At 42.2% G+C, this 12,942-nt stretch overlaps 1 protein-coding gene across 1 annotated transcript in view; it reads left to right on the top strand.

The window, feature by feature from the left end:
- The window catches only part of LOC306965119 (high-affinity choline transporter 1-like), a gene marked incomplete at both ends in the record, with an annotated part of 33,955 nt that extends 25,496 nt beyond the window's left edge, over window positions 1–8,459 (top strand). Inside the window, 4 exons of the mRNA XM_079559362.1 lie at window positions 4,131–4,274; window positions 4,631–4,784; window positions 6,462–6,679; window positions 7,896–8,459. Of these exons, the coding sequence (XP_079415488.1) occupies window positions 4,131–4,274; window positions 4,631–4,784; window positions 6,462–6,679; window positions 7,896–8,459 (1,080 nt within the window). The remainder of the gene's footprint in view (window positions 1–4,130; window positions 4,275–4,630; window positions 4,785–6,461; window positions 6,680–7,895) is intronic.
- Between the last annotated feature and the right edge of the window lie 4,483 nt (window positions 8,460–12,942).

The following is a 12,942-nucleotide window of genomic DNA, read 5'->3' as shown; positions in this document are numbered from 1 at the left end:
CTGGTGTTGGTCTGCTGTAGGTCTGGTGTTGGTCTGGTGTTGGTCTGCTGTAGGTCTGGTGTTGGTCTGGTGTAGGTCTGGTGTTGGTCTGGTGTTGGTCTGGTGCTGGTCTGCACCACCCCAAATTTAAAAATGTTAAGATTTACTCTTAAAAACAAGACTGTAAACTTAATGAAAAACATAATGGTCATGCTCAGTATGCTAAATGTTATATTTTGTACAAAAATAAACTTGTCACAGTGTTGCTATATACTATGTTAACCACAAAAGTATACAATTTAAAGTGTTTAATTGTATAAAAGATTTTAAACTATATTTGTATATGAAGTTTATGTCCTTCTCCCTAAGCAGATATCGTTACCGTTTAATTTTTTCCCAAACTTATTTTTAATTATATGAAAACTAGGGTTTAGCTGCGAGACATAATACATTTGGTTTTGTTATTTGTTAAAACTTCCCTGACAAGGCAAACTACACACAAACTGTTGCATGTATTATCCAACACCTCTACATGTATGTCAATAACCAAACATGTATGATACATGTCATTTGAATAACATGATAACAAAAAACATAAACTTAACACGGTGGACAGAGTGGACATAACAGTAGGGCTGGTTACTGTTAAATGACACCATTATGGAACAGGAAAATCATTTAGGAAAGGCATTGAAAAAAAAGTATTTACCAATAATATATCATTGAAGTACTGGTGTAGTAAAAAAAGATACCTCGCTCAACATAACAGTATACACATCTTTGTGAACTTATATTTCTTTCTTTTAATGTTTGTAGTGTTCCATCATATAATTCCAGATAGAGTCTTCACATTGGACTTGTCGCTTGTTGAGAGCTTTTGGCTCTGGTATGAGACGTAGTAGTTCTCATCAGCAAACCAGTTCATATCTTCCCCCATTTAAATGTATTCATGCCATTGCTGTGCATGCATTAGACCTGAGTGCTGCCCTCCTCAACATCAGTGATGTTCCCCAGGTTTTGGAAAACACACCACTGTCCAATAAAGCTGCTCTCTATTGCATCAGGTCTCCACAGGGCCTCTTTGACCTCTGGTGGTGCTGGAGGGGTCAGCTCTTCAGATGGTGTAGCTTCATTTAGAGCTGCAACTTTAAGTCAAAGCAGACACAATCTAGTCGGCCACACAATCTTTGACCGAAGCAAGTAATGTCTCTATACCTCTATATTCTCATTACTTGGTGCATCCACATTGTTCCCTGAATTGGAGACAGAGACGGGACCTGGGGACAGAATAGATGAAAGGAAGTGTGTTGAAGCTTGTGAGGATGAGTGTGGATAGATGAAACGAGTGAATGAAGGTGTGACACTTTTTTATTTTTATTGAAGGCTCTTACCTCCGTTTTTGCCTCAACAACATCCTCGGTAATAAAGAATGGCTCAATGGATGAGTCCTGGATCTTAAGTTTCTGGTAGAGGGTAAAGGCGTCAGGGACATCTGCAACAGCCAACCGTTTTAAACTCCCCCATTTCCATCTGGAGCTCCCTTCCAATGGCTTGCCTCAAAACAAAATTCCATGACACACCTTTCAATCCATGGACAAAATGCTTAGTAGCCAAAAAGTAAAGATTTCCTTTTTGCTTATGTGACCTGAGGTACTTAAAGGGACTATACAGAGTTTAAAAATGTTAAAATTAAGTATTTTCCTCCCCCTACATGTTCCAACAATTTCCTAATGTGTAGAATGAGCCCAGACCTGTTCACCACAACTGCCTCTAAAATCCTGCACTGTCACTAAAAACAGTGTTGCTTCGGGCCGAAGTGCCTTCATACACGAGCTTAATATAGAAGGTGCAGTTACACATATGACCTGGGGTGGCAGTAGTGAGTGTAAAATGGCTAACTTGCGTCTAGCCCCTTTAACTAAAAATAATCAATAAACAAAGACTTAGGCTGTGTCCGAATGTCCACACTATTCCCTATATAGTGACTATATAGTGGTCACGCCATTTTGTAGGGGTGTCCGAATGTCCAGAGAGAAAAAAGTAGGGCACTCGAAATTTCCCACGATGCATCTCGAAAAGTAGTGAGCATCGATGGTCACTAAACGGGTCAATATGGACCACAATGCATTGCGAGAGTCGGAAAAGAGCCTGACAGCGACAGGTCTTTGAACTAAACAACACGACTGAAGTAAATCAGCTGTTTCAGTCGTGTGTTGCGTATTTCTCATGAATAAACTACCAAAATATAAACGGTTACGGTGAAAAAATGCTACCTGCATACCTTTATCTTGAGCTGTTAAATGACAATAGCTTCCTCTCGAATAATCCAAGCCATTCATGTAAAATCCATGTTAAATATAAAGTATCTGACTCGTATTTATCCATAAATATTCCACTGTCTCTGAGTTTGGTCTTTATCGCAGAAATACATTATTCCCGGAGTTTAGCGAACTTTTAGCAAATGTAGTCACTCAATCTGCTGGTGCTTCGGACACCTGCCTGTGACCTACTTTCGGCACATCTTTTTTTTTATGATGATAGTTTTAATTTTACTTTAGATGTCAAATAAAACGCATGTAAGTGCCAAAACAGTTGTTCTGTTTCATAAAATAAACGTTTGTAACAATAAATAAATTCAGATTTAAAAAAAAACAAAAAACATATCTGCACCAGTGTTAATTTTGACAACATATTTTAATTTAGTTTTAGTCTTAGTCTTTTGACGAAAATGTAATTCGATTTTAGTCTAGTTTTAGTCAAAAAAATATCTTCAATTTTAGTCTAGTTTTAGTCGACTAAATTTAAGACGAATTTAGTCGACTTTGCATTGATAATATTCATTATAATCATATTTAATCTTGTTCCTCTGCTTCATGGAGCTGCTCCACGTGAACAAAGCTCAGAGCTGATCCTTTGGCAGAGAATTTACATGATCTGAGGCTCTTTCAGACGGTCAATAGAAGTTTGGATGATTTTAGTCTCTCCTTTTCATTTTTATTTAGTCTTATTTTAGTCGACTAAAATATCTGGACATTTTAGTCATAGTTTTAGTCTCATGAAAAACTTTTAATTTAGTTTTAGTCCAATTTTAGTCGTCAAAATAATCCCCGCAGCGCACGTGACGTCACGCAGCTAAGAGAAAGTAGTGGGCTTCTGTCCCAATCACCAACAGAATCGACTATATAGTGTGGGCCTATGTAGTGAATGAGGGGTTAGGGACTAGGGTGGACATTCGGACACAGCCTAAAAGACCCAGGGACTGCTATACATATCTGGTGCAGAGCTAAAAGGGTTTCTAAAAGCTACAAAATACAAAAATGAACTCAAATTCAACAAAAAGAAACCCTAAAACAGGTGTTTCATGGTCATAGATGTCCAGTACACCAGTATGCAGAGGGGCCTGTTTACGTGACCCCTCCAAAATGCACCGACTGTATTTCATCATCTTCTTTTTGCTCACTGTGACCGTGTCCTCGCGCCCTGTTGTCATGGGACTCACATCGTCGCGAAGGGGAAATGTATGTAGTGAACCTCGGGCTACCTGTTTTCCAACTTTCCTTTTTCTTTGAAATTCTGACACATCTCCCAAGAATCCCAGGCTTGTGCAGGCAAAAGACTTCAATCTGTTTTATTTTGCAGTTTTCCACACACCACTTTAACAATCATTTGCTTTACTTTTTCTTTTTTCTAAGTTTTATATAAGTTAGCCAAATCTGCTACCAGTGCTGAAGTGAACGTCGTCCGTACCAGTGGAGTACATTTCGATTTTTTTTATTTTTTTTTACTGCTGTTTAAGGTGATGCTTTTTTGCTTTTTCCACCTTTCCTTCTTTTCTCTCTTTGGTTAATTGCCCTTTCAAATATTCTTTCTCCTTTTTCAGCTTTCTTTTCATATTTCGTGTTTTTTTCCCGCCTGCACAACGCTGCCTATAAAGAAAAGGAAGAAAATATTCATGAGATATACATCTGTCTCTCCTGAATGCTCTGACTCAGCACTGGGCATATGTACTGCTATCTTAGTGAGGACAGTCATAGACATTATATTATTGAGATGTTTTGTGGTGTGTGCAGCACTGGAACGTTCCTGTTGTTTCAATAAGCTGCAGAACTGAAGTGTATGGATTAAAATAAGTGTGTGTCTGATGTATGCAGTGGCTGTGTGTGCCGTTCCTCCTCATGAGTCCTGCCACTGTGGACATCACCACCACCTCCTTCAACCACACGTTCCAGCCCCCCTGGGTGGGCAGCTTGACCTCCGACAAGGCCTGGAAGTGGCTGGACATCTTCCTCCTGCTGGTATGCATGTTAGCGGACAGTGATGGGGAGTAACTGAATACATGTATTTAGAAGACACACGTTGAGTAGCTGTATTCTGTTATATGTACTCTCTTATTTGGGAGTATTTAGAATACAGTTACTTTCCTTGTATCAAAGGAACATGTTGCAGTTAATTAATAATTACATTTCAGTTTTATATTCATGAGCATATTCATAACTCTGCTGTATGTTATTTTGGTATGTGGGTGTTTGTAAGGTGCTTTCATTCATTCTCAATTAACTTCAATTCACACTTCAGTATTTCACAAACAACTCTAACCACTGATAAAAGCAGCAGGCAAACTCACTTGACTGTTTGTGTGTGTGACCTCCAGAGTGTGGGGGACCTGGGCTTTCAGGACTTCCACCAGAGGACGCTGTCTGCCTCCTCCTCCGCCACGGCCAAACTGCGCTGTTACGCCGCCGCCTTCCTGATCCCCACGTTCGGGATCCCCCCGGTGCTGATCGGAGCTGTGGCCGCATCCACCGGTACGACTGCTGACCCTCGCTCACGGGTTTATACAGGCGTGCGGTCAGTAACACAGCAGAGGACCAGCATAGAACCTGACTTATATTCCAGAGCCGATAAGTGACACTGACATCCATCTGGGGCCGCGCCCAAACGCTCGGGAGAGGTCACATGTTTGGAGCAGCATTTGCCTCTGATCGGATCGAGAACATCACAAATCCATTCAGCGTTTAGTTTTGAAAATAGCTACGTGTGTTTATGTTATTTGTCAGAACCAATTTTGGCTCAGTGTGATCGGTGAAAGCGGGAGCACTTCTCATCTGTTGCATTATATACAGCACCGCTCTAAAGTTTGGAAACACTTCAATGTTTTGGTGTTTCTATATTTCTGACACTAATTCCATTGGGAGATTTTTTAGGAAGACGTTAAACTATGAGTGAACACATGGGATTGTGGAGGAAACAAAACGTGTGAAATAACTCCAAATCTGTTTCTATTTTAAATTCCCTTTATTCTTGGCATTTTCTCAGTTTAACTTTCGGTGACAACATCCAGAAGCTCATTGAGAAAATGTCAACAATGTAAAGCGGTAATGAAAGCAAAAGGCGGCTATTTTGAAGAATCTATTTCACCTTTTTTGTTTGAACCATAATGGCATATAAGTTCATTCATAGAATCGTCTTGAAATAGGCAGTTTGCTTAACTTAGTTAAGGTCGTGTGAAATGGAAAAAGTGCCTCCTTCTTTGTTAATCATCTGAGGAATCAGTCCATTCTACATTCTTAACAGGATTTGTTTTGAATGAATGAAGGCTGATAAAACACCAACAACAACAAAGGACCAGTTCCCAGGCAGGAGGCACAATTCAGACACATTAAACTTAAACAACCATTTCATCTTACTGTCATCACTAATCCAGAACATTTCAGGCTTTTGAACAAATAATTCACAAAAACCTTTGGTCAGATTTGGCTTTACATATAACCCAAATACATCTTTAATGTGTAAGTAAGTCCTTAGCTTTGGTTTAGCCATAATCCCAGTCAACCATTTATTTTCAAAGTTCGACTAATGATTAAATTGGATCTGATGTTATTAGCACTACAGGACAAAGGATTACAGAATACATCAGCAAAGACAGTCCGGAGCTCTGCAGCCCAGGGACAAATAATTCTTACTCCACAGAAAGACTCTATTTTCAGGCAGGTTAATGAGTCGATTCCACAGTCTCACCATCACCCTGCGCTGCCAGCACTGGGAAGACCTTATCAACCCCCAAGAAGCAGCGGATTGCACCCCCCCCCCCCACACACCCCCAACACTCCAGCAGCATAGTTTAACACAGGAGACATCCCACACAGTCTGCATACAGGGACTTTAACGCCCTGTAGAACTTCCAACCAACCCCGGCCTGGAGAAGCTTCAAACTTAACAGATCCTTAATCATCCAGTCAAAGGCCTTTTTAAGCCTCACACATGAGCAGAGGGTCTGCTGATAGTGCCGCTTTTCCGCAGTATAGAAGTGTTTAAACACGAGCAAGAGATCAGAGGAGACAGATGAGAATACATCTTGTTTTGGAACAAAATAAACCACTTTATTCACAAACCCAACCTGTGGAAAGTAAGATTCCTTTAAGTAGCATTAGGACAGGTATTAGTGGTGTCACACGTTCACACTGTCCCTCTGTCCTGCTCAGATTGGAACCAGACCTCGTATGGCTCTCCTCCTCCGTTCGAGCGTGGGCAGACCGGCCTCATCCTGCCCCTGGCCTTACAGCACCTGACCCCGCCCTTCGTCTCCGTGGTGGGCATCGGAGCGGTGGCTGCGGCCGTCATGTCCTCCACTGACTCCGCCCTCTTATCCTCCGCATCCATCTTCTCCTCCAACATCTACAAGAGGATCCTGAGGCCCAAGGTAACGACTGTGGGTTCAGATGTTTTCATGCCATTTTAGAGCCGGGAGTAAAGCTACACCAGCAACAATTGGCAACATCGGCAAGACACAGGGATCCACGACTGACGCTTCAGACCGTCAGTAACAGAATATTTGTAGCTTTGATGGAAACGTTTGAAGACCAACTGAAAATGAAGCCGTAATGCTCTGTCTCTGAGCGCGGGGCTCTCTCTCTAAACAGCTTTTCAGTACCATGATGGATCTCACGTTGGAGCTGAGAGCAAGGATTTGGATAAACACACGATGGACCGAGAGGAGAGAGAGAAGAGGCGTGGAGGTAAGAGCAGACGGACCGGGCCACGCGTGTGTGCAGGCCTCAAAGATACACAAGCTAAATATTGTCCCGTTCGCCCGCTGGTCCTTAAACATTATGTTCAGATTGTGAAAATGCGAATAACAAGTTCCAGTTCCACAAAACTTCCAGTGAAACTATTCCACTGTCACTAAAGCACAAACAATGAATCAGGAACCCGTTTTCATTCATATCTTTTTGCCCTGCAGCAGTGGCTTCGCCTGAAGTGACTCATACGGCCGTCTGATCACAGTCTTTCAAACGTCCAAATACTGGTCTGTGCGGTTAGGTATGTAGGCACCTTAAAGGCTCTTTTATACATCGACGCGAGCCAGAATCGTTCGAACTTCCGCGTGGCTTCTCTGCCTTCACGTTTTTTTTTCAATTACATAAAATGTGAAACCACAAAAGCAGTAAGTCATAGGAACAATATACTCATGAAAAATAACTTCAAAGAGGGAGGCTGAAGGAGTTTGTTGTGTATTTCCTTGTTTTGCCGATCACCAATCACAGCGCTGGTGTCCTGCAGCTCTTGCCGCAGAGTCGCCTTGTGCGGCAGGTGCAGCGGTCACGCACTCCCTGATTGGCTCCCACGTGCGTCCAGCACGTAAACATGGAGCTGAAGTATAAACCAGCCTTTAGACCAGGGGAGTGTGTCGGTCATGTGACTAAAGCATGGTGAGGCCAGTGCTTTGATACCGGCGCTACACCAGGACATCCCTTTACACTCTTTAATTTAGTTGGTGCGGCTTATATTCAGGTGTGTTCAATAGTCCAGACTTCACGGTAGCTCATGACGGATTTCTTAGCGAAACCACTGCCCTTACGCTGTTTTCTACATTGTGTGTGACTGTCTAACCTTGTCATGGTGCTGTGTGGCCGTAGGCGTCAGAGAAGGAGCTGTGCTGGGTGATCCGCGGCTCCGTGGTGCTGTTTGGTCTAGCTGGGACGTCCCTGACCTTCCTCCACACCGGCGTCATGGCCTTCTGGGTGCTGGGCGGAGAGATCGCTTACATCCTCATGTTCCCACAGCTGGTCTGCGTTCTCTTCATCCATTTCTCCAACGGTTACGGAGCGGCGGGGGGCTTCGTCGCCGGCCTGCTCGTTCGGCTGCTGTGTGGGGAGCCCCTGCTCGGTCTGCCCCCCGTCTTCCGCTTCCCCGGGTGTGTCCTGGAGGACGGGGTGTATGTGCAGTACTCACCCTTCAGGTCTATCTGCATGCTGGTGGTTTTCGTCACCATCCTGCTCGTGTCCTTTCTTACTGCGCTGATGTTCGACAAGGAACTGCTGCCGGAGAGGTGGGACGTGTTCCATGTCAAGACGACGCCAAAGCACCCAGACAGCCGGCAGGGAGCACCACAGACTACACCACAGTCTGCTCCACAGTCTGCTCCACAGACTGCACCAGAGGATGAAGCCACACAACCAATGCTGGAGTCCACATGTTAACATGTATTTGGGAAAATGGGTACTTTATGGAGGATATGGTCTTGTTGGTTTAAGAAAGTCTTGTCAGTGTTTTTTCATGGTGGTAACAAAACGGTAGAGCTGCACCTTCTGACTGGATTTGTGATTTTTATATGTTATGTATAGCCTATGTTTTTTTTATCACGCAATTGAGCAGTGAGCTGTTGATTACAGTTCAGCTTCATCAGCAACAAGATACAAATCTGCAAGAGGCAAATTTCTGTGTGTGTATCATAGAAATACTGAGTAACTTTTAAGTGTGCTGATCACATACACAAATTGATTACTTTATTAAATGCTATTTATATTTTATCTGTTGCATCAGTTTATTTATTCTTATTACAAAAATAATCAACCCTTGTGTGGTCTTTGCGGGTCATTTTGACCCGCTCTTATGTTCTGGGCATTTGGATGTAAGTTGACACAAGGGGGGCGCTCTTTCAACCATCTCAGTGTAAATGTGAATTGACTTTCTTCAGAGTTAGACTTTCGGTCAGACACCATGAGTGACAGTAACATGACGCTAAATACAGTGAGCTCTTTGTTTCCAGTAAATAGGCTGAAGCCTCATTGCTCTTCAGTCACAGACTGAGAAGTGAAGAAGGAAGTCATGGAGGTTCTGCTTTAGACAGAACTGCAGACTTCTGCTGCATATAAGAGTTATATCGTATTCTGAAACTCAAATATATAGTAAAAATATATGGAAAATTATTACTACAATTACAAAAAAGAAAAGTATGTGAAAATTGTGTATATAATACAAATATTAGTTCATTATTTACTCTCATTCTAAAAAACATGACAAACCCTTGTCATCTGTATCTGCTGGAGGGTCATGTGTGTCCCAGTTCCTCTGAGTCATGGTGGGTCATGGTGGACCATGACAGATGTGGACAGGACTGTGGTAGATCTACTTTTACTTTGCAGAAAATAGTTACTATAGTAGCTGTTGAAGAAATGAACCTCATGAGCTTCTTCTGTAACATCTGTCCACATCAGTCCTGCTGCACCACGACTCAGAGGAACTGGGACAAACATGACCTACAGTAGATACAGATGACTTGTTTTTTTTTTTTTTTTTTTAGAATGAGAGTCATTAATAATTAACTGACATTAGCAAAGTTCACACCTATTACTAAGGAATACTGGAATTGTAATCTTTCATTGTTACATCCAGCAGAAGTGTAATGTTCTAACGCAGCGTCCCCATGACTTCCTTCTTCACTTCTCTGGGTCTGAAGAGCAATGAGGCTTCAGCCTTTTTACTGGAAACAAAGAGCTCACTGTATTTAGCGTCATGTTACTGTGACTCATGGTGTCTGAACTAAAGTCTAACTCTGAAGAAAGTCAATTCACATTTACACTGAGAAGGTTGGAAGGGTGCCCCCTTGTGTCACCTTGCATCCAAATGCCCGGAACATAACAGTGGGTCAAAATGACCCGCAAAGACCACACGAGGGTTGATTATTTTTGTAATAAGAATAAATAAACTGATGCAACAGATAAAATATAAATAGCATTTAATAAAGTAATCCATTTTTGTATGTGATCAGCACACATAAAAATTACACAGTATTTCTATGACACACACACAGAAATCTCCAAAATATCACATACACCTTACTTCATCATTTCACATAAGATTTATTAACAAATATCATTTAGGTTTTACTTGATAAAGGCAAGAGAGTTTTACTTGATTTAGAGTAATAACATTTAATTCAAATATCATCATGCAAATACTTACATACATACAGCATTTTTCTAAGTAAATGTTAATAGTTATTTCTTTCAGTGTTGAGTCAACAGCCAGGCAGGCAGGCACGCAGCAACGTGCTGCAGCCCCAGGAGGACGGGCGCTGCTGAGGATCAGGACGGGCAGTGTCGGAGGGCAGGTGGACGGGTTCGTGGACAGGGGACGTAAGCGGCATTGAGGGCGGACGATGGCGACCCGGACAGGCGTAGTGGGATGGGCGGCAGGACTCTCCGGGCATACGTGCCCCGAGGTTGGCCCTGTGACCTCCGCCGCAACACGGAGCCCCACACGAAGCCCCCCACCGAAAGCACTTTTGCACACCCTCCTTTTAGCTTTTTAGTCCTTTTACATGTTTTATCTTGACTTTTAACTGGCAGTAATAAATTGTTGTTTTAATTCCTTTTTAACCCGACTTTGTTTTATTGATTGCACCACCGTTTTAATCCCATTGAATTTGAACCTGTGACATATTAATACAGCAAGACTTTCCATTCAATGACGGATGAGAGTGACTGAGGTTGAGTTGATGAGAAACATAGCGTAACAAATGTGTGAGTGTTAAGGGGCACAAGCCGAAGTGAATCACACTTAAACAACATAATCCCCACTGGTGAGAGCGTGCCTCTCTGCTGATAGTATCTTATGATACACAAAAACTGCGTTAGGTGTGTGTGCACCTTTAGCTCCACATAGTCATATATAAATCATTTACACTATTACACAACATGCTGCTCATGATGCTGAACAACAGACGGTGGCACAGTTGGCAGAGCGGGTCGTCTCGTGATGGGAAGGTCATGGGATCAAATCCCAGCTCCCACAAATGCACACTGTTGTCGTGTCCTTGGGCAAGACACTCCACCCTCCTTGCCTCCAGTGTCTGTGCACACTGGTGTATGAATGAGAGAGTGAATGGGTGACTGGTGTGAAGCGCTTTGAGTCTGATAAAGGTAGAAAAGCGGACTATAAGTTGGGTCCAATAACAAACTTATGCTTGAGCATTTTTTAATTTCCACACAAGCAGGATTTGAGGACAGAATTTGAGGACCTAGAATCCACATGATCTCCACTGATCTCCTATCCTGACTTCCAACAAGTTCTCTAGATCCATTACCTCTAAAACCCCCCCTCCCGCCTCCCTCCCCACCCTCCTGCCAAAAGCCTGAGAGAACGGAAAACCAGGAAGGCAAGGGTAAAGAAAGGAGGAAAGAAAAGAAGCAGTAGGAAAGGAGTATAGAAGGAAGAGAAACAAAAAACAAAAGGGGGAAGACATAGAACGGGGAAGGGGAAAATAAGGAGACAGTAATGTGTAGTAAATATATGTGTGTATAGTAAGTATTGTACCATAGTACCTATGGTACCTATTGTACCTCTACCATAGTGGTAGAGGTACAATATATCATATAAATGCCTATACTTCACTTTGGAATGGCTAAAATAGCAGGATACAGATCCTTTAAGAAAACAGCCTCCATTTGCGCTGAAGCGCAGTTGCTTTTCTAGACTCACTGTTTGTTTTTTTGTTTTTTTTCGATACTGCCCCCTACTGGAGCTTTTTGGTCAGTACCAAGTAGGTACCGTTAAACAGTACTCGTACCTAGTCACCGACCATTCTGTTTCTGTAATAAAGTCTGAAGCTCTGTCTAAAGCTGTGACAGACTGAAGAGCAGTGAGGCCTCAGCCTTTTTACTGAAAACAGTTGAACAGTTGACAAATGAACACTGGAACATTTGCTGTGTTAGTTGATCAGTTGGTTTGATGTCTTAAAAAAAAGAACAAAAGCAGAAAATACAAATTTATTTCTTGCGTCCAACATTGAACATTATATACACACACGATACAAAAATGGATTGACTTTATGTTTCCATGTGATTTCTCATTGACACAGACGTGGTGAATAACACAGCGGTTTATCACACTGTTTTACATACAGTTGTAACAGAATAAACTGAGCACTATTTACAACTGTGATGTCCATACCAGCTTTGACAAATGTACGGTACCACAAAGGACATGCAGACTCTTTGTTTTCCTTTCACTTTGGGTTCCTGGTTATGAAAGTATTGGTCATGGATTTGCACGTCTCTCTTTCTACAACTGTGATTCTGCTGTAATATGGATGTGTATGTGCAGGCGGCTTTTTCCAGCTGACACGGTGTTCTACAGTCTCTACCCTAAAGAGATTAACAGTCCCACCCAAGAGTCTAAAAGCAGGCTAACCAGCCATATGCCAACTGCCGACCATCGCGCCGATATTTAAAAAGACAACACTAAATATACATAGGTGATGAGCCTGCGTCGCCTTTTAAAAGTCAATGTGAAATTTGAATGGGATTTTCACGCTGCGTTCACGTGGACTGTAGAGTTGGTTTTCCCAAGATGTGACGTCATTGTCAGTTGGTTTGTGTTCATGTGCTTTTTATGTCGTAAAGCCATTACATAAAAAGAGGTTCTATCACTGATTAGTGTTTAACAGAGCTAACTCGGCTATTTGAATTAGGCGTTAGCGTCTCAACAGCTGAACTTTGGTTTGTCAATTGAAAAAAATATCACAAACATTTTCTTTTTGCTTGCATTAACGTCAGGCATCTTCTCTGGCAAATGTTACTCTGAGGACGACAGCTCGCACTAAACTCAAGAAAGTAGCAGGGTTAGAGTAAAAGCTCCATATTTAGACGATAAACAAACTAATCAGCTGATTTTAGCGAG

Source organism: Gobius niger (assembly GCF_951799975.1).
Source record: "Gobius niger genome assembly, chromosome: 7".
NCBI classification, from domain to species: Eukaryota; Metazoa; Chordata; class Actinopteri; order Gobiiformes; family Gobiidae; genus Gobius; species Gobius niger.
This window is presented reverse-complemented; position numbering and strand designations above follow the sequence as displayed.